We start from the raw sequence: 24,503 nt of genomic DNA, 5'->3' as shown, positions 1-24,503 counted from the left end.
GACAGGGCTCTTACCATGCTCCCTGCCCACCTGGGACCTATCAGAATTAGCATGGGGGCTGGAAGGCCCCACCCTCTCATCCCGCCTCAATCTACAAGGTGTGTGAGCGGGTCCAGCTGGCCGGCCCCCCGGGCAGGCAGGCATCCCCCGCTACAACTCAGATTCAGGAGGCCCTCGCGAGCAGGGAGCCACCCAGCCTCATGGCAGGGTGTCTACTCACCCCTCTCCCCAACCAAAAGTTGAGCCCAACCCAGCACCTTGACCCCAAGCTGCTAGTGAATCACAGCTGCTCACACATGGCTCCCCAGCCCAGCCCAGTGACATGGAGGTGATAAGGATAGGGAAGAGGGGACTGGACTGCCCCTAAGATCAGGAGTCACCAGAGGCCCTGTCCAGAGGAGCTGAGTGAGGACTGAGGGGTGGGGGGAGGAAAGCAGCCAGGCCCAGGGATTCTCCAGTCCAGCCTGAGCCTCCCATCGGGGGCAACCTATTCAGGGGTGGGCACCAGCCTGATGGGGGCACAGGACATGACTCCGAGCCCGCTCCCCATAGACTACCAGCGGATGCCGGCCCCAGGCCTGCTCACACCCTGACCTCCAGCCCCGCACGGCCCAGTGACAGAAGGGCAGCGCTCCTCCAGCGGGCCCCTCTCCTGCTCTGCGGGGGTGGCAGGGCTGTGGGATCACAGGAGCCGTATGAACAACCCTCAGCCCCTCTGGGCAAAGCCTCCGGCCTCAAAGGCCCCTCCCCAAACACGGAGGCCTGGCCGAGGGCAGCCCTTGACTCTGGAGCCCTCCTCAGGCCAGGAGCCTGGCCAGCACCACCACCCAGCCCCAGAGCTGCCTGATGGCCCAGCACCATCCTCTCCCACAGTCCTACTGAAGCCACGTACGCCCCTGCCTCCTCGGACCACGGGGCCAGCTCTGCACGACCCTCTGACCAGACACCAAGCATTTCTGGGGCCCCCAGAGCGCAGAGCCTGTGTGGCAAAGCTTGGGCTCCCGGGAGGCCAGCCCACAGGGTGGGGACCCTCCTCACAATGCATCCTGATGCCCCTGGTGCGGATGTAGTCCGGGGCTGGCCCACCTGTGAGCAGCTGGAAACAGGCACAGGAAATGCAGGGGCTTTGCCCCCCAGACTGCTCAGCAGTCCTCTTCCAGCCCGTTTAGCAGGACCCCTGGCCACCTTGGCCATATTCCTCATTAGCCCACAGGCTCCAGCTCAGAGGTAACTGCCCAGTGGCCAGACCAGCCTTCCAAGTCTTTATCAAAGTCACAGGAAATGTGTGGCCAGCTTGCAGCCGGGGAAAGAGACCCTCGGCTCACCTCCAGAGACCTCCCACCAGGGGATGCGAACCTGAGGCCACCTGCCCAGGCTCTGCCCTCACTTCCCTGGGATGTGCCCCTCCACATCCCCTTGTCCACAGGAACCTCAAGTAGCGTGATATACCCCTCTTCTGTAACCTCAATACTCCTGGGGACAACAGCAACATGGTGAGAGAGAAACAGTTTAAGAGAGCCTGGTTCCATGTGGCTTTGGCCACATGCTTTCTGTGATGAGCAGCCCAGGGCCCAGGGACTCTGATAACTTTCTAGACCACTCTGCCTCTATCCTCAGGTCCCACCAACACCCCTGCTCTGATTTTCAAAGCCTCCTATCCACCTCAGCTTGCTGGGCCTGGAGGAGAAGCGCCCACCTGTGTGGCATCCCCAGGATGACATTCTCGATCCCCATCTCGCTGGATTTGTCGATGATGGTCTTGAGGGCAGGAATCATGACCTCACAGCCCTCCAGGCCAAACCGCTTCTCTGAGGACCACTTCCGGGCCAGGAAATCTTCAAACCTGCTTGGGGAGAGATGGGGAAGGGTGGAGAGGCTGGGCTCCTGGGGGCTGTTGATGAGGGCTTGGAGCAGGATGCCAGGACACAGGAAGCTGCAAAGCCACCTCCCGCTGCGCAGTCCAGGACCTGGCACAGACACCATGATGCTCCTACCAGCAAGCAGCATAGGTCGGCGGGGAGGCTGAGGGTCCTCCCAACTTCAACAGACATCTGGCTCCATCAATTCCCAGCTACCACCCTCTCTTCCCCTTCCAGTCACACTGCTCCAACTAGCCATTCCCCTGCTCCCAGACCACTGCCCTCCAGCACACACGTGCCCTGGGGCGCTCTCCTCATGCCCCAAAGATGCCTCACGGCTCAACTCAAATTCCAGCCCACACGTCACTGCTCAGGGAGCCACTTTACTCCTAGCAGCTGGTCCAGGGGCTCCTCCAGGCCCCCGTAGCCCTGGGAAGACCCAGCTTCAGAGAAGTTCAGGGGCAGAACCAGGCAGTGCCCCACCTGCAGGAAGGCGCTGCTACACTCACTCCACACAGGGACGTCTTTCTGCCACTTCCACCCTCATTCGGTGTCATGTTCTCCTGGAGCACCATCCAGCCCTGCCTTCCCTTACCGGGCACCCTCCTAGTTTCTTAGCCAGGGCCTGGGACATTTCATACAGCCCTAGAGCAGGCCCCCCAGCCACTCAGGCTGCCCGGGGTGGTGCTGGGAGCCTGACCTCATAGAGCGCACCAGCCGGGCCAGCAGGGTCCGCTTCTCCTCGCTGGAGAACTGCATCACGCCAGGGGTCTCGAACTTCTGCCGGATCCACTGACACTGCTCCACGTCATTGATGAACATGAACTCCAGACCGATGTGCTGGCAGTATGTGTTCTGGGGGAAAGGGAAGCGCTCCACGAGGAGCCAAGAAGAAGACCGACCGCCTTGGGATCTGGAACAGAAAAGGCAGCGCCCTCCCTCCCTCTATCGCACGCCAGAGCTTCATCAGCTGTGCCCGACACACCTGCCTGTGCTCACCTCCAGGCGCCGAATGATCTCCCGCAGAGAAAGGGTGTTTTCAGAGCCTCCAATAAAGGTAGTTGTGGGCAGCTGGAACTCCTTATCCAGGTCAGCCTCCCGCAGGTCGTAGAAGGCTAGGAGGCACATATGGCAGAGCCCGGGCAGCAGAGAGGAGAGAGGGAGGTCAGGCCCAGGTGGGGCCCAGCTGTATCCCCAGACCTCCCAACAGTGCCCCCAGGACCCTCCCGCCATGTCTAGCCTAAAGCTCAAAGGCCCTCTGTCTGCAGGGCACAGGGCATGAGTCAGAGCCTAGCTTGCCGCCATAAGGGTGGGCCTGGACAGATGTCTCAAGCTTGCTGAGCGTGGCACACCAGCTAGGGAAGACGGGGAGGCCTCCCTTGCAGGGACATCATGCATAGCTGGGCAAGGGTCAGAAGAAAGCCTCCCAGGCTGCTTGCTGAAACCCAAGACCCAGAGGCACTGTAGGCTCAGAGCCCCTCACTGGGCACAGGCACCAGCTGGCTCTGGTGTCGCCAGGGCAACAGGAAAGGGTACCGACTCACCCAATTTATCAATGGTGGTGATTAAGTCTGAGGGCACAAAGGAGTCCAGGTCTGCATCCAGAATGCCCAGGGGGTCCAGTTGGGCCACATGGTGGCCACGGATCTGGAGAAGGGGAAAAGGTCGGGGCGGAGCTGGAACGCAGCTGGACAGACCCTCACCAAGACTGAGATTCTGGGCCCTGGCCCCTCAAGTTCCCCTTCAGAATTTCAAGTTTCCACATATCTCCAGCACCCAGCCACTGAACAGTTGCCTAGGAGACCCCACCATAGCCACTAAGGTGGCAGGAGCTCAATTCTGTTTCAAAGTACAACATGCAGCTTTCAAAAACAGGAAAGAACGCGTACACAAAAGTAGTTACTACGGTACTATTAGTAATTGCAAAATTCTAAAAACTTCCCAAATGTCCATCAACAGGAGACTGGCAAATGGATATGGGAAATCCACACAGGGGATACTACAGAGCTGCTAAAAGGAATGAGGAAAATTCCTAACTGCTACTATGAGGTTGTCTCCACAAAATATTATTAAGCAAAAGGGCAAATTACAGAAAAGTGTGTGTGGTAAACTGCCCAGTATCTAAGAAAGGGAAGAGAAAAGTAAACACATGCATTTGCATTTATTTGTATATATTTGCATGTCTACAAATAAATATATGCATTAGAAGAATATACAGTAAAATAAGAAAACTATAAAATAAGGAAAATTATTACCTACAGGGAAAGGACAAAATAGGGCAGAGCAGCAGGGCTAGAAGCTAGGCTTTTAACAATATATCTTGCATTGACGATTTGACTTTGGAATCTTATAAGTATTTTATATCACTATAAAATAAAATTAAGTTTTAAAAATTGAAAGTAAGACAAAACAAATGAATTAATGCATCCATTTGGTGGCATAACTACATAGAGAGGAACTATTCCAACTGACTAACAGAATATTCCCCAAAGACAAAGAGAACTGCAGGAATAAAAAGATCATAAATTCATTTACAGTACCAATCAGCAGTGGTAGTACTAGAATTGTATTCTCAGACTGTCATGTGTGGATTGTGGGAAAATCAAGTAAGTCATTGTATTGCTGTGTTTGAGAACCTCTATTTTTGGTATCTTTAAAAGGAGATGGTGACATAAGACTGATGAGGTCAAGGACAAACACTAAGTCCTACATTTGATGTATATAGAAGCATCAGTATAAACCCATAAAGTATGGTATCTTTTAAAAAAATACATATTTCCTGGCTCTAACCATCAAAAGAACCCAGAAGTCATGACCAAACCAATAGCAGTAAATACTCGCTCACTCCCTGGAGAACTGGCTGGACAGAAATGTGCGAGATGAGCTCAAAGCATCTTGTCCTACCAGATAGCAAAGGGGTGCTCAAACACTACTGGGGCTGGGAATAAGGACACATTTTGAGCAACAAAAAGGATAATATCTATAGCAGACTGAAACTCATTAAATATGTTTAAATTCATGCATTCATATCATACTATGAAAAAGAAGAAAAACCTTTATTGGCCATCTTTGGAGGATGCTAGGAAACCATGTCATAATTTTGAAAATCCATCAGCAAAAGGAAAAGTCAAGCACTGATCCTGCCCTCCCTATACCATTTGTACCTCAGGATAAACAGAGCTGACAAAGGGAAGGTTCTCATGAGAGAAGTATTTCAGGTAATAAACAAAGAAAGAAAGAATTAGAATATCACCACTTTTACCACTCCCAATGACTTAATGTGTCCAGGAAATAATTATCTTTAGATGCTAACTGATGAAGTGCCCATAACCACCAGGAAGCTGATTTTGCAACAACAGAAAAAATCAAATCTATGTTGGATCAAGCATCTAGATCTAACTACCAATTTACAGAAATTACATGGGACAAAGGGACAGATGAAGTGACACCATGAGGATGCAATCAGCAAAATCCACACTCGAGAAAACGCTATAGGACAAGCAACCTGGTTTCTTATACACACACACACACACACACACACACACAGAGCAAGAAACACAAAGAGAAATGGAGAGGAACCCGCAGAGTAGAGTACAAGAGACTTGAAAAGCCATGTCAACATATCACAACCTGTGGCTTTATTTGGATCCTGATTCAAACAAGCAGTAAAAAGAAATCCTAGGACAAACAGGCAAACATGAATACCAACTGGGTATTTGGTGACATTAAGGATTATTACTATTTTTAGGTGTGATAATACTATCACGGTATATTTGAATTCTTTTTTTTTTTTTTTTTTTGCAGTACGCGGGCCTCTCACTGCTGTGGCCTCTCCCATTGCAGAGCACAGGCTCCGAACACGCAGGCTCAGCGGCCACCACTCACGGGCCCAGCTGCTCCGCGGCACGTGGGATCTTCCCGGACCAGGGCACGAACCCATGTCCCCTGCATCGGCAGGCGGACTCTCAACCACTGCGCCACCAGGGAAGCCCATATTTGAATATTTTTAAAGGAGGCTTTACCTCTGGAAATACATGCTGAAACGTTCAATGAATGAAATGATATGAAGTCTGGGATTTGCTTCAAAATAATCAGTGGCCTATGGGTGGAGCCGGAGATGGGTAAGATGAATCAAGACTGGCCCTGTATTGATGGGGGTTCACTACATAATTCTTCTACCTATTATATGCTTGAAAACATGCATTAAGAAGCAGCCTGGGTTTTTTTTCAGTACTATGTGCAGATGAGTCAAACCAGAGCTCAGCCCCCAAGTGACCTGTGAGGGGCTACAGCCCACCCAGTAGGTGCTCACTACCAGGCAGATTTTTATCATGCAAGTATGGAGTAACATTCCTGAATCCAGAGACCATCCTGCTGGAAGGATGCTTTGGTCTTGGCCAGTGAAAGAACAAAGAGCTGCTGCAGAGCTGGGACTGTACTTCGAAGATAAGGCCCTCAGGCCGTACTCTGAATGCTACCCCACATTTCATACAGAGTTTTATGTTCCTTGTCCTTTTTCAAAGTCAACAGTCAGATCACTTTCTGCCTCTTTCAGCCAACCAAGAAAAACATAATTACAATCACTGCTGTTTCCTCGCAGGTGGCCCACGATCCATGGGTCCTGAGGCCAGTGAGGGAGCCCAGTCCTGTGCACCTTTCCTCTTCCGCCCCAGCACACCTGGGCAGGCAGCTGCCATCCCACACAGAGTGCATCGTTCAGAGGCAAGGCGCCATTTCCATTTGCTAAGGCCTCCCTCTCCCCCGAGTTCCTGCAGCGGCTGGCTGCACCCTCCCACGGAGTCTCTACCAAGGACCGCAGGATGCCCCTACCCTGCCTTCTGCATGTCTTCAAGACAAGTTTCTCTTATGAAATACCTCCTGCCACTGATTCCCAGACAGATCCCAAATGATTACATTTTTATGGAGTGAACACCCAGTACAGCCCACCGGTTAGTCCTGTTGGGTCAAGACCAAGAATAGGAAACATCATCAGGACTCTTTGACATAGCAAGGGCCCAGCCTGGGAACCCAGCAGAGGGGAGCCTAAGTCTCCAGGACAGAGCAGCTGATGGGGGAGAGCTGCTTAATGAACTATTCATTCATTCCACAAATACTAACTAAGCACCTGCTGGACATCAGCCCCTGTCGTCTTGGAATGCTCAGCCAAGAGAAAACAGACATTAACAAGCGGCAATCTACTCACCTTTCATTCAACACTCACTGAAACTGATCACTCACTAAGTACTTCTCCAGGTTCTGGGGCAGAGTGGTGTGGGCGACAGATGAGAAAGACCACAAACAATCCACTTTGCACAAGAAATACAGGGGGTGGTAAGTGATGTGAATGGTAACGTGACAAAGAGCAGGAGGAGGGGTCAGAGCCACCAAGCTCCCTAAAGTGACGCTGGAGCTGAGCCAGTCTTCTTGCCGTCAGCACCTGGCCACACCCCAGGAGCCTGTACCCTCCCAGCCGCTCACCTGGTAGGCCCGGATCAGAGACTGCACAGCCAGGTGGTCCTCCACCAGCTTACTGGTCTTGGTCCGGCTCAACACTGCCGGCCTGCTCTCAGGGACAACAGAAAGGGGCCGGGGCTGAGCCGGACCATAAGAGGCTTCCTCACTGGCTTTCCGGAAGAAGCTGTCCCAGGACTGGGCAGGGGCAGAAGAAAGAAAACAGCCAGGTTAGGGCCTGGGAGTAGCGCGGGGTGGCCCAGGCTGGGGCCCTAGGGGACATCAGTCTTCCTTCACCACCATAGCTCTCAGGGCCCTCCCAGGACCCTGCCGACAATACCCTTCTCAATCAGCCCAGGGCCCCCACCCAAATTCTGGATCTCTCCAGGACCCAGCTTGGTAGTGTGTGGGGGAGGTTATAAGCTGTGATCAAGGGGCTTTATGTATGAAACGGGCTTCTATCCATAGGCAAAACATGCCCTCACACACTGTGGGTTGGAGGCAGCTCTGTGGAGGGCAAGGGCAGGCAGGCCCTCAACATTTCCAATGCATGTATCTTTTGAACCAGCAATTCCACTGCCAGCAATTTATTCTACAGATGTACTTGGACAGGTGTGCCTACATGTACAAGGATGTTCCCTGCAGGAGAGTTTATAAAAATGACAACGTAAAAACAATCTAAGCAGTGATCAATAGGAAACTGGTTAAATAAATGATGGTAAATTTAGATTCCGGAAAATTATGTAGTCTTTTTTAAAAAGACGCATTTATTATTGTGGATGTGGAATATTGCCAAGATATGTTGTAAAGTGAACACAGCAGAAGAGGATGTATGCTTTGCTACTATTCGTGCAGAAACAAAAAGCAGATGGGCACATGCACCAGCACCTCCACGTTCTAGCAGAACACATACAAAAGTGCTTTCCTCTACGCCCTCTCATACAGTACTGGTAGGAGAATAAGGTGGTACAAGCCGTGTGGAAAGCAATTTGGCAACACCCATCAAAATTATGTACACAGATGCCCTCTAACCCAACAATTCCACTTTGGGGAATTTATGCCACAGTTAGCTGCACACGTGCAGGATGATGAACGTACAAGATGATGTAGTACAGCACCCGTCATGACAGCCAGAGACTGGAAATGAGGCAGATGCCTGTCCCTGGGGATGAATGTAGACCATCCATCCAAACAGTGGAATACTATACAGCTGGGAAAAAGAAAAATGAGGCTCTTGAGGTACTGACATGGAAAATCTTGGAGATGTATGCTGAGTGAAAAAAGCCTGGGGCAAAAGAGTGGATGTTACATGTTACTTTTTGTGTAAAGGGGGAGAATCCAGAGTTATGTTTGCAATAAGTTTATCTGAATGGATACAGAAGAAATTAAGAATAGACTGGGGAACAGACAGGTAGGAGCTGAGCAGATATGGGATGGAATGGGAGGAAGGTTTTTCACTGTAGAACTTAATACTTTTTGTTTTTGGATCATGTGAGCATATTACTTTCCTCTGAGGCATGTGAGTGAAGGAGAGAGAGCAGCTACGCTTTTCACTTTTGTCCTGGCATCTGATTTTGATTTTTTTTTTTTTTTTTACCATCAGTGGGTACTTATTTTATCAGCTTACTATATATGTAAACACTTATGCTCCTAACTATATAACAAGAGGCCATCTGGAGACGGCACTGCATGACAAAGGAGGCAGGGACAGGCCTCAGACCAGGTGTGACTGAGCACGGCATTATCAGAGCTTCTCAAGCCAGACCACCACCCACTGGCTGGTCCAGCAACAGGACAGCAATGGACTTTCTTCACCCAATATGAGGACCAAGCTCTTTCACAAAGATGATGGAGGACCTGAGAGACAAAGAAACCTGCCCGGGGTCACACAGCAGGCAAGTTGCTTCTCCCCACTCCCCTCTCCACAGCCCAGCCCCAGGACCTTCTCTCCTGCACAGAGGGCAGGGTTGGGGTGCCAACCTTGTGGACACTCTGGGGGTTTTCCAACCAGGCGAAGTACATCTCCTCCATGTAACTGGAGCCGCCTCCAACTTTGCTGCTTGGGAAGGTGGCCGGTGGCCCAGACGACCTGCTGTACCAGCTGAACCTTTGGACGCCATGTGCGGCCAGGAGCCTCGAGGCCTGTGCCCCAAGCCGGGATGGCAGCAGCCTCAGCTGACTCATTCTGGACACAGGCAACAAGGGAGAGACATAAACCACGGGACTGGGATGGAAGGAAGGAGGCTCTGGCAGCCACTCATCCACTCATATGGCATTTGCTGGGCCTACTGGGCAGGTGGCCCTGGGCTAGGCAGTGACGAGACAGAGGTGAGAGGGACAGTCAGCCAGGCCTCCTGAACACCCCGGAACTCAGGCAGTGGAGTCCTCCAGGGACTGGGTGCTCCATGACCGGTCAGAAAAAGGCCGGAAGCAAGGCGTCTGGCTGAGCTGCACGATCTCGAGGCCCATGGCACTGCTGGGTCTCTAGTCATTGTGACCAAAAGGGACCAGTGACTTCCCCTGACTGCAGTATAGGCCCAGCATGTCCTCCCAGGCCAGAAGGCCAATGACACGGGCCTCAATGGCCCCCACTTCACATCGGGGACAACTGAGGCTCAGAGAAGGGAAGGGCACTGGGGGACAGTGGAGGGCAGACCAGAGGCAGGCGCCTTGCCCAGCCAAGCTCCCAGTTGCAGCTGCCCTCTTTGGCTCCCATACCCTGCCCAGAGCTTACACTCAGGACAGCTAACAGCTCAGGGGGTACATTCAGGCTGGAAGCCCACTCAGGATGGAGAGGAAAAAGAACCTGGAGCTCATCTCACCCCCGCAATCTCATCTGCTCTTTCCCAGGGAAAATGCTCGAACAACGGGCTTTCAGGAATCCGTGTGTACATATGGAGAGGTGGGGGGGGGGAGGGGCTTCCTCTTCCCCCCAGAAGACAGAGGTTCTCGGATAAGAGGCTCCTCTTAGAACCTCTGTTCCTCTACATCACCCCCCAACACAACTGTAAGCAGAGCCCCCTCCTCTTCCCCAGCATTGCCTGGACACACAAGGCTCCCCCTGAATACTTGCTAACACCCTTCTGCCCAGAGAATCCCAGCCTGTGAGTAGGGTGCAGCACCAGGGCCACCCCACCAGGGGCCATGCAGGCAGGAGGGCCTGCTTCCCCCCACATAACTCAGTCCCAGAAAGTGTGCCTTTATGCCTGGGCCTGGGCCTGGGCCTGAGTCAATGCTCCTGGGGCCAGATGTGCCCAGCTCACAGGGCACACACCCCGCCCCAGCTCAAACAAGTCACCAGAACCAGCTGGCTGGACCTTCTATTCTACAAGGGGTCAGGCCCCAAGGCAGGGCATGGCACAGTCCCCCTAGCCCGCGTGCTCCCTCTTTCCCTCCAAACTTACATGAGGCAAAGGGCAGGGAGGCGGTCTCCTTGAGCGAGGGACAGTGGGCTCCTCAGGGCAACCAGCAGCAAGTCTGAACAGAGGAAAATTAAAAAGCAAAAATATACTGCACTGCAGGGAGGAAGGAGGTGGGTTCAGCTGGAACCTGAGCCTCAAGTGCCCCAAGCTTCCTATCCACATGCTCAGCTGCATGTCCCGCCAGCCAGTGACACCAGGCCCTACTGAGGGCTGCTAGGGGCTGGCTCTTCCTGGAGTGGCACCTCTCCAGGTGCTGGGTGGGGACTCAAGGCCTGAGCTCTGGGGTCAGAGGGCCGGGGTCCCAACCCCTGCTCTCCCTCTGATGGTCCCTGAGACCTGGCCAAATACAGGGTTGCTGCCCCGGCCCAGATGGCCATAGGGCCCAGGAGCTACTGGCCTGGAATGTGAGAAGAATCTAAACAACCCAATGGGGAAACTCTAACATCCCCATCCTAAGGCAAAGAAAGCAGACACCAAGATCATCCACTGAGGGAATAAAAATAGGAGCACAATTAGTCAGCACCGATTCGGGGGCAGGCACTGTGCTCACCTAACCCTCTCAACAATCTCAAGAGGTGGGCACTTGGATTAGCCCCATTTTACAAATAGGGAAACTGAGGCACAGAGAGGCTAAGCTGGTGAGTGGCAGGGCTCTGTGGTTCCGGAGCCTGTGCCCTCCTCACTGCAGAGTCATGATGTAAACACAGATTTCTCTTAATGCCAATGCTCCTTCCAACGGCTGCAGCCAGAGCTGCTCTCTCTGCTGGCACCCACCCCCGCAGGGGAATGGGATGGCTCGGGGGGGTAGTGACAAGCCTGGCTGTGTCCAGCCTGGCCCAGTGCAGGAACACTGTGTTTCACAAACACTGAATAATCTGGGCAGCCGCTGGACACTGCTGTGGCCTTCACCCGGCCTGATGGAAGGACAGCCAGCCAGCCACCCCTGCCCCAATCCCAGCAGGGCCTGAGGACTCAGGAGCCCTAGAGGGCTGGGGACAGAGTCAACCTCAGTATCTGGAGCCAAAGCCCAAGCCTGCCCTGCCAGGTCCTGCCCACACAGGTGAAAGGGAAGAGTTAGGGTCAGGCACTGTGCACACCCCCTGACCAGCCCAGCCCACCCTGGACTAACAGGCAGGTTGCTCTGGGCAGCTCTTGGTGGCCTCCCCTCTACGGATAAAGTCAGTACCATCCCCACCGCCACCCTCAGAAGCATAACGACGACAGACATCCCTGGCCACTAAGCCTCCCACACGCAAGGCCCTATCTGGGCTGCTCTGCAATACGCCCACTGTAGAGATCCCAAGACCTTGAAGCTGGGCAGCAGCAGAGCCTGGACTCACACTCCCGCAGGCCTACGATGGCCTCACGTGCTGGGAACTGGGTGGGCTTTTCTCAGGAATAAACCCCACCTCTAGTTTACTGAACCCAAGAGGCAGCCACGGAAGCAGACTACGAGGTAGGAAGCAGGGTAGGGAGGGGGTGTGCTTATTTCCTTGACAGAGATGGAGGGTCTGAGCTAAAGGCCAGAGGTGGGGAAAGCACAAAGGTGAAAGGGGCCTGTTCCAATATGCTACAGGATATATGGGCAGGGTGCGCAGGGATGGGTTAGGGCCCATGGTGGAGGGGCATCATGGCACCCCGCTGGGACCTCAGGGTCACCCCATCCCCGCACATTTCCCTGAGGGAAGGAGAAGCACTTCCCAGGCTGGCTGCCACCTCAGGTCAGTCTTGCCTCCCTCAGGGCCTCAGTCTCCCCATCTGTGAGCGGAAACCCGGTTAAAACCGTCTGTAAAGGCCCTGCCCCCTGCCCCCACTACGAGGTCCTGAGACTTCGAAGCTGCCTGCCTGTCCCACCAAGCACATAACGCTAGACCATCCCCATCCCCAGCGCTGCCCTCCGCAGCCAGGGCTCCTTGAGAAGGCGAAGAGCAGCAGGCCCCTCCCCAGGCCACGAAAGGCGTGGACAGTCTGTAGTCTTTGGGCTGGAGAACCCACGCTGATGCCTGAAACCCCACCGTTAAAAGCTTCGCTCCCTTACGCAAAACACTTCACAAGAACTGCACTCGCAGGGTCGGATGCGCGCGAAGGGCTGAGGGTCCCTGGGGACGCCTCGGCCAAACAAAGGCGAAGCCAAGGTCACGCTCACTCCCCCTCCCACCTCCCGGGCCAGGCTTAGGGCTGCGGGCTGCGGCGCCCCGGGACCCAGGAGACTGTAGCAGAAGGGCCTCCCGCGACACAGCTGGAGAGGAGGAGGCGCAGGGACCCGGAAGGGAGGGGCCGCCGCGCTCACCGGGCCAGTGGGGGGGTCGGCGCGGCAGTGAGGTCCAGAGGCTGCAGGTCAGGGGAGGCGAGCAGTTGGTGCGCGACTAGCTGTACCAATTATCTGGGTCACGTGACGTGGCGGCGCCAGCAGCCAGCGAGCGAGCGCCGGGGAGACTCCGCGCGCCGTGACGTCTCTGAGGACGCCCCGCCCAGCCCTGCCCCGTTGGCGCTGTCCGCGGTGCTGAAGGCCCAGGGATGAGGGTTCCCGGGCCTGGAAGAGTGAAGATCCTGCAGACCTCAAGGAGAGATGACCCCGTCTGTCTGGGAAACCTGGCACGCTGCTGAGCCCCTGAACCCCGGGGTCCTCGTCCAAACACTAAGGAGAGTGAACCAGGAAAAAAAAAAAAAGCGGCCGTTTGTGTGTATGGAAGGATAGTTTCCGTTTTACAGACGGTAAACAGTATTTACAGATACTATTAAAAATCCCAGTCTTAGGGCTATCTTGAAGAAAAGATGAGATAATGCATATTAAGTGCTTATCACAAAACCTGATACACATTTCACTCATTCATTGTCCAAATTATGGAGACCTAGGCTGCCTTTACCTCCTTGTTGCTGCAATGAACACCTTCCTATACATTCCCTTAAGAACCTATGTGGAAATTTTTCTGGAATATATAACAGGCTGCTGAATTGCTGGGTCATGGGTTTGTGTATACTTAACTTGACTCAGCAGTGTTACATTGCTTCTTGATTCTCCATTCCCATAAACCGTGCAAGAGAATTTTTAAATCTTCATATCCCAGCCAACTCTTGGCAGTGTCTGGTCATGTAATTTTTGCCAGAATAACAGATGCAATGTCATATCATTGTTTTAATCCACGTTTCTCTGCTTATCAATGATTTGTATCTCATGTTGTTTGTTAGTTTGGGGGGCTTCCTGCTGCACTTGTCTTGCATTTTTCTCTTGTTTATATACAAGAGTTTCTGGAAGAGGAACATATACATCCGAGGTTCAAACCGCCATCTACTTTCCCATGGATTACTGCAACAGCCCCTAACCAGCCTTCTTGCTTCCACACTTGCACCCCTGAATTTTAATCTCAACACACTAGAGTTTTCCTTGTAGAACACCAATTCAAATCATGTTGCCCCTCTGCTCAAAACCCTGAAATGACTTCACTCAAAGTAAAAGGCAAAATCCTAACATTTGCTTCTAAGGCTCATTATCTCATTTCAAATATCTCGTGCATGCTACCATGCTTCATGAAGAAAATCAGAAAACTAAAAGAAATATGTAATGTAATACTCTTGGCGTTAATTAAAAGCACTGGCCCATACAACTACAACATACATTTCACAAGAACTCATTCAAATACATATTGAACACATTCAAATATATATCAAACACATTAATATGGTTGCCTAGGGGAGGGGATTGAGGGATGCAGATATGGGGTAATTAAATGATTGTCCATACCAGTACTGGTAGGATGCCAGAATGGACTAATATAATTAACTTTATCCTGCACCTAAAGCCCCCCCCTCCAAAAGAATTGTTCATTTAGAGATATTTTAAAGTCCATATGGCCAAGGACCATATCTGTTTTCTATTGTATCCCCAGCACTTAGCATAGTGCCCAACTCATAGCATGTTTTCAGTAAATATTTGTTGAATGAATAAATGAAGTAGTAAGTGGACACTTAACTTGGACCCTGAAGGATAAGTAAGAGTTTCTCTGATGCAGAAGGGCTGGGTTCATTGGGAGTTCTTTGATTAAAAGCACCAGAAAATTATCTGGCTGGCTTAAGAAAAAGGAATTGATGGGAAGGTTGTCTAAAGGACAACTCAGAATCACAGGAAAACTGGAGAATTAGTCTCAGGGAGCAGGGCTGAGCCAGAAATGAACTGACTCTTCAAGGCTCTTATGATGTTCAAGATTCAAATTTCAAGAAGAGAGATGCTAAATGATCTGGCTTGGCCTGAAGGGGGGAAGAGGGGACCTGGAGCCACCCATATGAAACACACATGGATTGAGAAGAAAGGCAGATGGTTTATGGGAGGCAGGTAGCACAAGAAATAGGAGTGGATGCTGGGAAAGAACAGATCAGCACACGTGCACAGAAGACCTCCAGCAGGAAAGCACCATATGCAAAAGCAGAGTTGGATGAAGGGCCAGAGGAATGGTAACTGCCTGGATGCACACAGGGAACTGGTGGCCTAGGCCAGGTGACGCTGGGCTTTGTCTACCATGTCAAGGGGTTTGGACTCTATTCAGTAGGGTATTGGACACCAGCAAGATTTTAAGCTGTGAGGGGCATGGTCAGATTTGCTTTTTAGTATGATTTCTGTGGCAACTGGAGGGAAGATGGAGTAGTAAAAGGTGAGAGCAAAAATATATCCAGGTGAGAGGCAATAATGCACTGGCTGGCAGTAGAAGTAGAGAGTGAGGGACAGATTTAAGAGACATTTAGGAGTCAGCTCCATAGGGTTTAACGGTTGACCAGGCATGAGTGGTGGGTGCAACGATAACTCACAGATTTCTGGCTTTAGTGACTGTGGGGACAGTGGAACCTCTCAGTGAGCTGCAAAACAGGAGATGCAGGTTGGGAAGAACAACAGAAAAAGTATACACGTTGGAGCCACCAATGAGCCACTTAAGAAAGATGAAGAGTATGACATAGAACAGCAGGCAGGAACAAAACCCTAGCAAATCAATAGGCTTCAGAACCTCCCATTTGCCCACAGTGGTCTTCAGAGTCACCAGAGGAAACACAGAGCCATGGAGAGAGACTCACACCATGGAGGGAAGCTGAGTCGCTGAAGGGGCTGGGCGGGGCAGTGAACGGAAGCAGCTGCTGTAGGAGCCTTTTAGCCTAATTGATGCTCTGCTAATTACATTGATTAAAGCAAACATTTGGGGCAATTAAGACTCCCACGAGGATGTGTGCCATTCTCAGAAGACTGAGAAGCCTCGAGAAGCCTCGAGCCATGGCTATAGGCTCTGCAAAGATCTTCAGAAGCAGAAACCTTCCTTTTCTTCTCTCTCTGACAGAACATGCATGCAAGTTTGTATTTATTCTGGTTGTATAGACTTTAGAATTTAAATAATACAGAAGGATACAGAGCAAAGTGTGAAAATCTCCCTTCCACCTGCCTCAGCTTCACCTTTCTCCCCCTCCAGAAATTACTGGCCACAGCTGGGTGAACATCTTTACAAAAGTGTCTATGTATTTATTTAAGTCTACTTGTACAAATTCACATTTATAAAAACATAAAATGCATCCACTAGACTGTAGTTCTGCAATTTGCTTCCTTTTTTCAATTGTCTTGAAGATCTTTATTTTAATTTCAGTACATGTAGGATCACCTATTTCTTAATGGGTATATTGCATTCATTGTAGGGGTGTGTAATTATTATATTTAACTTCTTTTGCATTGAACAGACATTTACAGCAAAAAAAAAAAGAAGTCCTTCCACGTATATCCTTTAGCACATGTGCAACTATTTTGGCAATACTGATTCCTAGAAGAAGTGTAACACTGGGTTAAGGGAAATGGATGTTTTAATTTTTAATAGTTACTGTCTTCAGTAAGACCATTCCAATATGTGTCCCCATTAACATTTGAGAGTTCCCACTTTCTTACATCCTTGCCAAGACTTGTTATTATCAGTCTTTTTAATTTGTGCCACTATGATAGATGAAAAACAACTGTTTAGTTTGTATAAAACTGGTAAGTGCAGTTGAGAACCTTTTAATGTTTATTTTGTATTCCCCTTCTGTGAATTGCCTAATCATTTTCTTTGCGCATTTTTCTATTGGGTTGTTTTCATCTTATTGATTCATCTAAACTCTGTATATATTCTGGATAAGAATACTTTGGTATGTCATAAATACTGAAAATATTTATCTCCCCCAGTCTGTCACTTGTCTTTTAACTTTGTTTATAGATGTTTTAGCCATATGGTAATTAACACTTGTCATGGGCTGAATTGTGTCTCCTACCACCAAATTCATATGCTGAAGTTCTAACGCCCAGTCCTCAGAATCATAATAATCATATTTGGAGATAAGATCTTTAAAGATCTTAATTAAGTTAAAATGAGGTTATTAAGTTAAAATGAGGTAGTTAGGGTGGGTATAAGTACTTATAAGAAAAGAAATTTGGACACAGACATCTTTACACACAGAGGTAAGACCATGTGAAAACTGAGGGAGAACGTGGCCATCTGCAAGCCAAGGAGAGAGGCCTCAGAAAAAACCAACCCTGATGACACCTTGATCTTAGACTTCTGGCCTCCAGAACTGTGAGAAAATGAATTTCTGTTGTTTAAGCTCCCCTGTCTGTGGTACTTTGTTACGGTGGCCTTAGAAATGAATACAGTGCTCTTTTTGGAGGCTCCATTCCTTAATTTGAGAACCACTCAGGACTCCAGGGTTTTCCCTCAATTCCAGCTTCTCCTGGGTCAGGGCTCCTTCTATCCCCAGGTGGGGTAGGGATGGCCCCATTTTACCCTCTGATACAGCTCCTCGCTAAAGTCTGCTTACAGTTGACAAGTACATTTCTTTTGTTCTTTCCTCTCCCATCTCATTATATTATTATTTTGAAGAGAGATACCGAAAGGACAGATCATCACTCAGAGGCAAATACTCTTAGCTTTGGGGTAGATTTTATCTTCACTTTTAAAAATACATCTTTTACAAACACAGTTGAGATAATATGTTATTTACTTAACAGGACAACTTAAGCATTTCCCATGTTTTAAAATATTTATAAACCTGGTTTTAATGACTGCAAGTATATAATGATATATTTTTTTGGGTGTTTCCTCTAGCACGATTTTTTTTCCAACACAAGCCATTCTCTGTCTGTGGCCTCTGACCAGACTTCACACTGCTCGCTTTGTTCCCACCATGATTATTGCTCCCACCACAGTGCCAGGTTATGTGCTAAGCACTTAACAGGTGTCATCCCATATATTCTTTTTTTTTTAATTTATTTAATTTATTTATTTTTGGCTGTGTTGGGTCTTTGTTGCTGAGCACAGGCTTTCTCTAGTTGCGGCGAGCAAGGGCTACTCTTCGTTGTGGTGCGTGGGCTTCTCATTGCAGTGGCTTCTCTTGTTGCAGAGCATGGGCTCTAGGCACGTGGGCTTCAGTAGTTGTGGCATGTGGGCTCAGTAGCTGTGGCTCACGGGCTTAGTTGCTCCGCGGCATGTGGGATCTTCCTGGACCAGGGCTCAAACCCGTGTCCCCTGCATTGGCAGGTGGATTCTTAACCACTGTGCCACCAGGGAAGCCCCATCCCATATATTCTTTCCAACAACTGAGAGATGAGGAAACTGGCACTTGCAGCGGTCACTTATAGATGTAGATGGAGGCAGAGTAACACTCTGTGTATCAATAAAGAAATATCAGTGTAGAACTCTGAGACTTCCAGCTCCAGTCCCAACACTCATTCAGTGGAACTAAAGGCTGAACACTGATTGAGGTGCTGATATTTGCACAGGGTCACAGAACACAGCCAGATGAAGAAGTCTTGTTACCCAAAAACTGGGTTTGCCTCTTGGTGGATGTGGAGCCAAAAGACACAACCAAGCCAAAGAGTAGGGGAAGGAAGGATTTTATTACTTGTAATGAGTAAGGAGAACACCAGGGATATTTGCCAAAGCTATGTCTCCCAGAACAGCAAAACTGGGGAAGATTTAAGCTAGGGTGGCATACATATTCATGAAGGGGATTGAGCAGAGAATTCAGCATAGAATTGAGGCAAAGTTTAACAGAGTCTGGGCTCTAGTTGATTGACATCACGAGGGTCAGCAAAAGCCAGCATCTTCATTCCTTAGGGTCTAGTTATTCTGCTGGTTGAGTGCTTGAGGGGGTTTGGATCCTTGGATCCTGCAAAATAGCTCAAGGATGTGCTTCAGGTTAATCTTTACCTTTGAAACAGAACTGGGAGCCTTTACAACTGATTTATTGTCTCCAGTATGGGTAAGTTATTTCCCTGGTCTGCTAATAGCTGCTTATTCTTACATTCTTTGTTCCTTTAAAATCATTAAATACCGAGGCCTATTCTTTTGCAAGGGCAAGCTTGTGGCCAGGCTTAGATCACAAAATGGCTTGAGCCTAAAACAGCTACTCTTATGTCAAGAAAGCCATGCCTGGTTCTCTTCCTCCAGGGACCTCCCTACCCTATCCGGCTACAGCCTGGCCTCCTGTCTCTTCACCCTGGCTCTTTCCATGCCCCAGGCTGCCCTCTCACATGCTTCACACCCTCTCCTAGAGAGGGCACAATCCAGGAGGCCCCAGCTCCCAAGGACTTCTCCAGACAAGCCTCTACCCCAGGGAAGTTCAACTTCCCACCTTCTCCAAACTCTCTCCTTTTGGCGCTTGGTGGGTGGTGAATTATAGATGAAAGCTTCATTAATTCAGGTTCCAATAGCTCAGAAACAGTGTAGGATCATTCATTCTCAAGATACATTCATATTAACCTTAACCATCTATGTACATGTTTTTTTTTGTACATGGTTGTTTTATAGCAAACTTATTAAAATCAGTGATATGGAAAAGGAACACTTTAAATTAAACTTCTTATTTTGAGATAATTCTATATTCATTTGCAGTTGTAAGAAATAACACAGAGAGATACTGTGTACTCCACCCAGTTTCCCCCAGTGGTAACATCTTGCAAACCAATATCATAACCAGGGTATCAACATCTTCTGTCAAACCAGGAGAATCCCTTATGTTACCCTTTTACAGCCACATTTGGTGTTGTCACTTTTTTTGTTGTTGAAATTTTAGTCTTTCTGATAGGTTTCTAGTGATATCTCATTATGGTTTTATTTTGCATTTCTCTGACAGCTAATGAACATCTATCTTTTCATGTGCTTGTTTCCATCTGTGTATCTTCTTCAGTGAAATGTTCATGTCTTAAAGCCCCTTTCTAATTGAATTGCTTTTTTTTTTAACTGTTGAGTTTTGAGAGTCCTTTATATATTCTAGATACTAGTCCTTGAGCATATGTGGTATGCAAATATTTCCTCCCAGTCTGTAGTTTCTTTTCATCCTCAAAACAGGATCTTACATTGAACTAAAGTTTTCAATTCTGATGAAGTCCAATTTATTAATTTTTCATTTATGGCTTGTGCTTTGGTTTTCAGTCTAAGAACTTTCTGCCTAGCCCTAGATCCTGAAGATTTTCTCCTCTATATTTTTTTCAGAGTTTTTGGGTTTTACATTTTACATTTAAGCCCATCATCCATTTTGAGTTAATTTTTGTTTAAGGGGTGAAACTTAGGTTGAGCTTCATTTTTTTTTTTTTTTTTTTTTTTTTGCCTACAGATGCCCAATTGCTCCTGCACTATTTGTTGAAAAGGCTATCCTCCCTCTATTGAATTGATTCTATACCTCTGTCCAAACTCAGTCAGGCACGTTTGTATGGCTCTATCCCTGGGCTGTGCTTTATTGAGATATAATTCCCATACCATACAACTCACCCATTTAAAATATACCATTCAGTGGTTTTTAGTAAATTCCCAGAGTTGTGCAAACCATCACCACAATCAATTTTGGAACATTTCATCACCCCCAAAAGAAACCAAAAGGGGAACTTTTACCACCTTAAGAAAAACAAATGGTTCCAAGACCTATGGCTTTCTAAAAATTGTCTGTGGGTTCCCTAAAGTGGAGAACAGGCCTCCTCTGATAAGCCGGTGACGTGTCAGTAGTCTGATCATAGGCCTGGAGGGGTCAGCTCCACCAGAAGCACTTCGACAAGCTGCCCAAGTCACAGCTGCCTCCCACAGACCTTACTTGCTCCCAGCATTGGGACTTGGCTGCCAACTTCCAGAGGACAGGCCAGAGTTTTCATCCTGGGAAGATGGACCTGCTGCTGCCAAGCCTCTGCATTACCACCAGTTCCTCCTCCAGCTGGCCCTTTACACTCCGACCCAGGCCAGGTGGAGTGGGCACAAAGACTAGGGTGATTTGGGCTTTTGTTTGGAGCAGCTGGATGCAGATGCAAGTTCAGTCCCCAAACCCATGCAGGCTCCTCCCAGCAGCATCGGAAGCCTCCCTCCTCCCAGAGCAAGCCCCTGGGAGATCACAGCCTGGCTGTTGGAAGGACAGAAACATCCGTTCCAGGCATTGCTATCCCTCCAGGCTCTGACACCTGCCGCTGTGCCTGGCTCAGGCACACCTGTCCGGTCACCTCACAGGCAGCATCTGCACCTCAGGTCCCTCTGTCCCAGCTCTCCGGGTCTGATGAGCTTCTGCTCCTCAGGGTCCTTTTCGGCAAGGTCCTGTGACAGTCCCCTCCTGGGCGGGGGGGTCCAGAGGGCATGGGGAGCCTGTGCCGACAGCTGGGCTCCCAGCCCACCCACTCATCGTCACCGCACCTGCCATACTGGGTGTAGACTCCGCCTGGTAGGCCTCTGGCAGGCAAACCACTGTCTTTCCGGATGACCTCAGGGACGCCGCTTGCGTGCAGGCCTTCAGTGGGTCAGCCGATATCAGTCGGTGGAAGCGGGAGCTTGGGGAGTCCCTCGTGGGATGGGGTGGGGAAGTAAGAGGGCCTTTGGGCTGGGGAACCAGAACCATGAGTAACAGTTTTACAGACCCTGGACTTGGTGAGCAAGAAGAGGCCACAAGAGAGAAAGCGCCGGGGCGGCGACCTTGCCTGGTTGTTTAAGGGATGCAGGGTCGCTTTCTGGAGCGCGGGTTCTGGAAAAGGTAGAGAAGGGAGGGGAGGCTGCAAAGGCAGGTTGGGGCCAGACATCCCTTCCCCACGCGTGTGGAGGGACGCGATCCAGGACACAGCTGCACCCAGCAGCGGGGACCTGGGCCAGAGTCCCGCACGACCGTTGGGGCGCTGCGTGGGGCCGGCCTCGGGCTCCCCCTGGCGGGGACGTCCCGCGGTGCGCCTCGGGGAGGACCCAACGTCTGGGCTATAAAAGACCCTTTCGGCATTTCCGTGTCCGCCTCTTCCCCCTCCTCACTCCGCCCACACCAAGCGCGCCGGGCCGAGAACTCCCGTCTAAGGAGGCTCTGAGCCCGGGCACAGCTTTGCTGCAGACGCTCGGCTAAGCAGCCTCACGTCTCTCCTGCCAGAGCCGGGCCCCGCGCCACACTTATTCTGAACTGTAGGGCGCCGAGCTCTTCGGAGGTGGGGCAGGAAGGCGCCAATCCTTTGCTGAAATGGGCGCCTGGGGGGCGGGCGTGCGCCCACTCCTGGTGAACTTCATCAAGGAGTATCCGGGGAAATCCAGTCCAGGCCCCTGATGTGGGGAGACACGGCCAGCGCAGAGGGAAAGCCGCGACTCTCTCTCAAGAGGGGCCACAGTTTCCTGTAAAATGGAGACAGGCAGTTTGAAATCCCACACACCAGGTGAGCACTTGCGTATGCGGGTCCCTCCCAGGCAGAGAGAAAAACAGCCCGACCGTGAAGCTCGCCCTCCTGGGGACTCGGGTGGAGGACGGATGTATCAGGGAGGGCTTCCTGGACAAGAAGGAAAGAATGTTGGACTGAAGGGGAGTGTTGTGGGCAAAGGCTTGGAGGGCGAGTAAGAGTCGGGCAGGTCTGGGGAGGTGGTGGGGGGTGGTGCTCCGCGGTGGGGCATCTAGTGCTCCAGAGCAGGAGTCAGAACGGAGACCTCAGACGGGCCCGAGGGAACAGCCTCTAAGGTTCTAGCTGATATTTGAGTCCTCAGAGCTCTGTGGAGCCTCTTCAGGGTTCAGGTAGGGAACGTGGTCAGAGTTTTTCTAGAAAAAAATCGTTCTGGAAGGTGGTGGAGGACTGGTAGGAAACAAGGCAGAGGCAAGAAGAAAACCCCCCAATCAAGGAGAGAACCGGTAAGGCCTGTGAACTGCAATTGTACCAGTGGGGCCTCGGGAAGAGCTATCTGTGGCAGAGTATTATGGGAGTGGGATCAGCTGGTCTGCGGGCAGCGGATAGTGTTGAAGAGTCAGGTGTGCATCCCAGGCTCCTGGAGGTGTCCCCAAGTCCCCTCATGCCTCTGAGAGACGGTTACCACCTCTTAGGAAGCCCTGCCTCATGCCCCTCTGGGCCATAATATTCTTTGAGGCCAAGAGAATTGTGTTTTCTCATTACCCTTGGAGAACTACTATGAGCTCAGTGGGAGGAGAGACCCAAGCAATCTCTGCCTTCATGGTGGTTTCAGAATGTATAGGTCAGGTTCATGGAGCCCTCAGCCCTGAATATGCAGAGAAGGCAAAACAGAGAAACCAAAAGAATAAAACAGAAAGAAGTAACACTGAAGTGGTTAACAAATTAGAAGGCAGGCACTCTTAGCCGAGTTGCATTTTAGAGTCGAGATTTTTTTTTTTAATTGCGATGTCAATAAATACTCATTATAGAAAAGTTTGAAAGCACAAAAAATTATAAGAGGAAGAATATTCATACCCTTTCACTCAAACTTAACCACTTAGTTTCGTTTATCATTTACAGTTTTCCTTTCTATCTTTCTTCCTTATATAGTTTTCAAACTTCTAACACAGTTGTGGTTAGATTGTCTTCACAACTTGCAGTGTCTTCTCACTTAAGAATATCTCTAAGGGATCTTTGTTTTGTTGCTTCCTTAATCCCCATCTACAGATTTCTTAAGGCTTTTAAATGGTAACATCTCATTCTATGTAGAATCTGAATATTAAAGTGTTCTCACTTTCTTAAACCTCTAGTAACCAACAGGAATTGTGCTACTGAACACACAGAAGAGACTCTCCTTATACAATGCAAAAATGATTAGAAAAAAAGAATGATGACAATTTGGCCATGACAACATCACCCAAGTTCTGCTTCCAGATGTCAGATAGACACTGATCTACTCCATGCAATTGATCAATGAATTTTCAATGTACATTATGATCAACTAATAGTTTCCAATGCTACCTTGCCATTTAATCTTGTTTTTAGCTGAAAATTCATCTTCAAAAGGACACATTATTTGCTATTCATAAGCTGCTTATAATAGCAAAAGGAGATACAGCACTCTTAGCTAATTTCTGGGTGAAATGTGTGAGATCTTTAACTAAGGGATTCTTCCCAAATGCTGAAGTATTTAGGCTTCTTCTTGGAAAGAAAAAAAGCAAAAAGAAACAATGTGCGCCTAAAGAACTTAGGTTTAGTGTGTGTGTGTGTGTGTGTGTGTGTGTGTTTCCCTAATGTGGATCATAAATGGTTATCTATTTTATTTGGACCTCAGGTGTACAGAACTGGATTAATCGCAATCCTTGGTTCATAACACAGTCTCATTTTGGCAAACACTTTGTTTGGATATTTAATTTAGTTATTTTTATTTTACTTTTTGGCCATACCACACGTCATGCAGGATCTTAGTTCCCCAACCAGGGATTGAACCTGTGCCCCCGGTAGTGGAAGCGCAGAGTCTTAACCACTGGACCGCAACAGAAGTCCCAATTTAGTTATTTTTAACATTGTGAAAAGCAAACTAAAAGCTAAGACCTTGACAAAAACTTATTTCTAACC

At 49.6% G+C, this 24,503-nt stretch overlaps 1 protein-coding gene across 3 annotated transcripts in view; it reads right to left on the bottom strand.

Annotated features, from left to right (window-relative positions):
• Positions 1-13,163, bottom strand: part of OGDHL (oxoglutarate dehydrogenase L) — a 30,329-nt gene extending 17,166 nt beyond the window's left edge. For all 3 annotated transcript variants that reach the window (XR_010935886.1, XR_010935885.1, XM_067710205.1), the window contains exons 1-8: positions 13,023-13,163; positions 10,715-10,787; positions 9,291-9,495; positions 7,338-7,508; positions 3,404-3,506; positions 2,859-2,974; positions 2,560-2,714; positions 1,697-1,843 (exon numbers count right to left, since the gene is read on the bottom strand). Coding sequence is in view for 1 of the 3 variants with exons in the window: in XM_067710205.1 (XP_067566306.1) it covers positions 1,697-1,843; positions 2,560-2,714; positions 2,859-2,974; positions 3,404-3,506; positions 7,338-7,508; positions 9,291-9,494 (896 nt within the window). In the remaining 2 variants the exon portion in view is untranslated. The remainder of the gene's footprint in view (positions 1-1,696; positions 1,844-2,559; positions 2,715-2,858; positions 2,975-3,403; positions 3,507-7,337; positions 7,509-9,290; positions 9,496-10,714; positions 10,788-13,022) is intronic.
• Between the last annotated feature and the right edge of the window lie 11,340 nt (positions 13,164-24,503).

The sequence above is a fragment of the Pseudorca crassidens genome, chromosome 16 (assembly GCF_039906515.1).
Source record: "Pseudorca crassidens isolate mPseCra1 chromosome 16, mPseCra1.hap1, whole genome shotgun sequence".
NCBI classification, from domain to species: domain Eukaryota; kingdom Metazoa; phylum Chordata; class Mammalia; order Artiodactyla; family Delphinidae; genus Pseudorca; species Pseudorca crassidens.
Note: the sequence above shows the minus strand (reverse complement) of the source record. Positions and strands in the feature narration are given on the sequence as shown.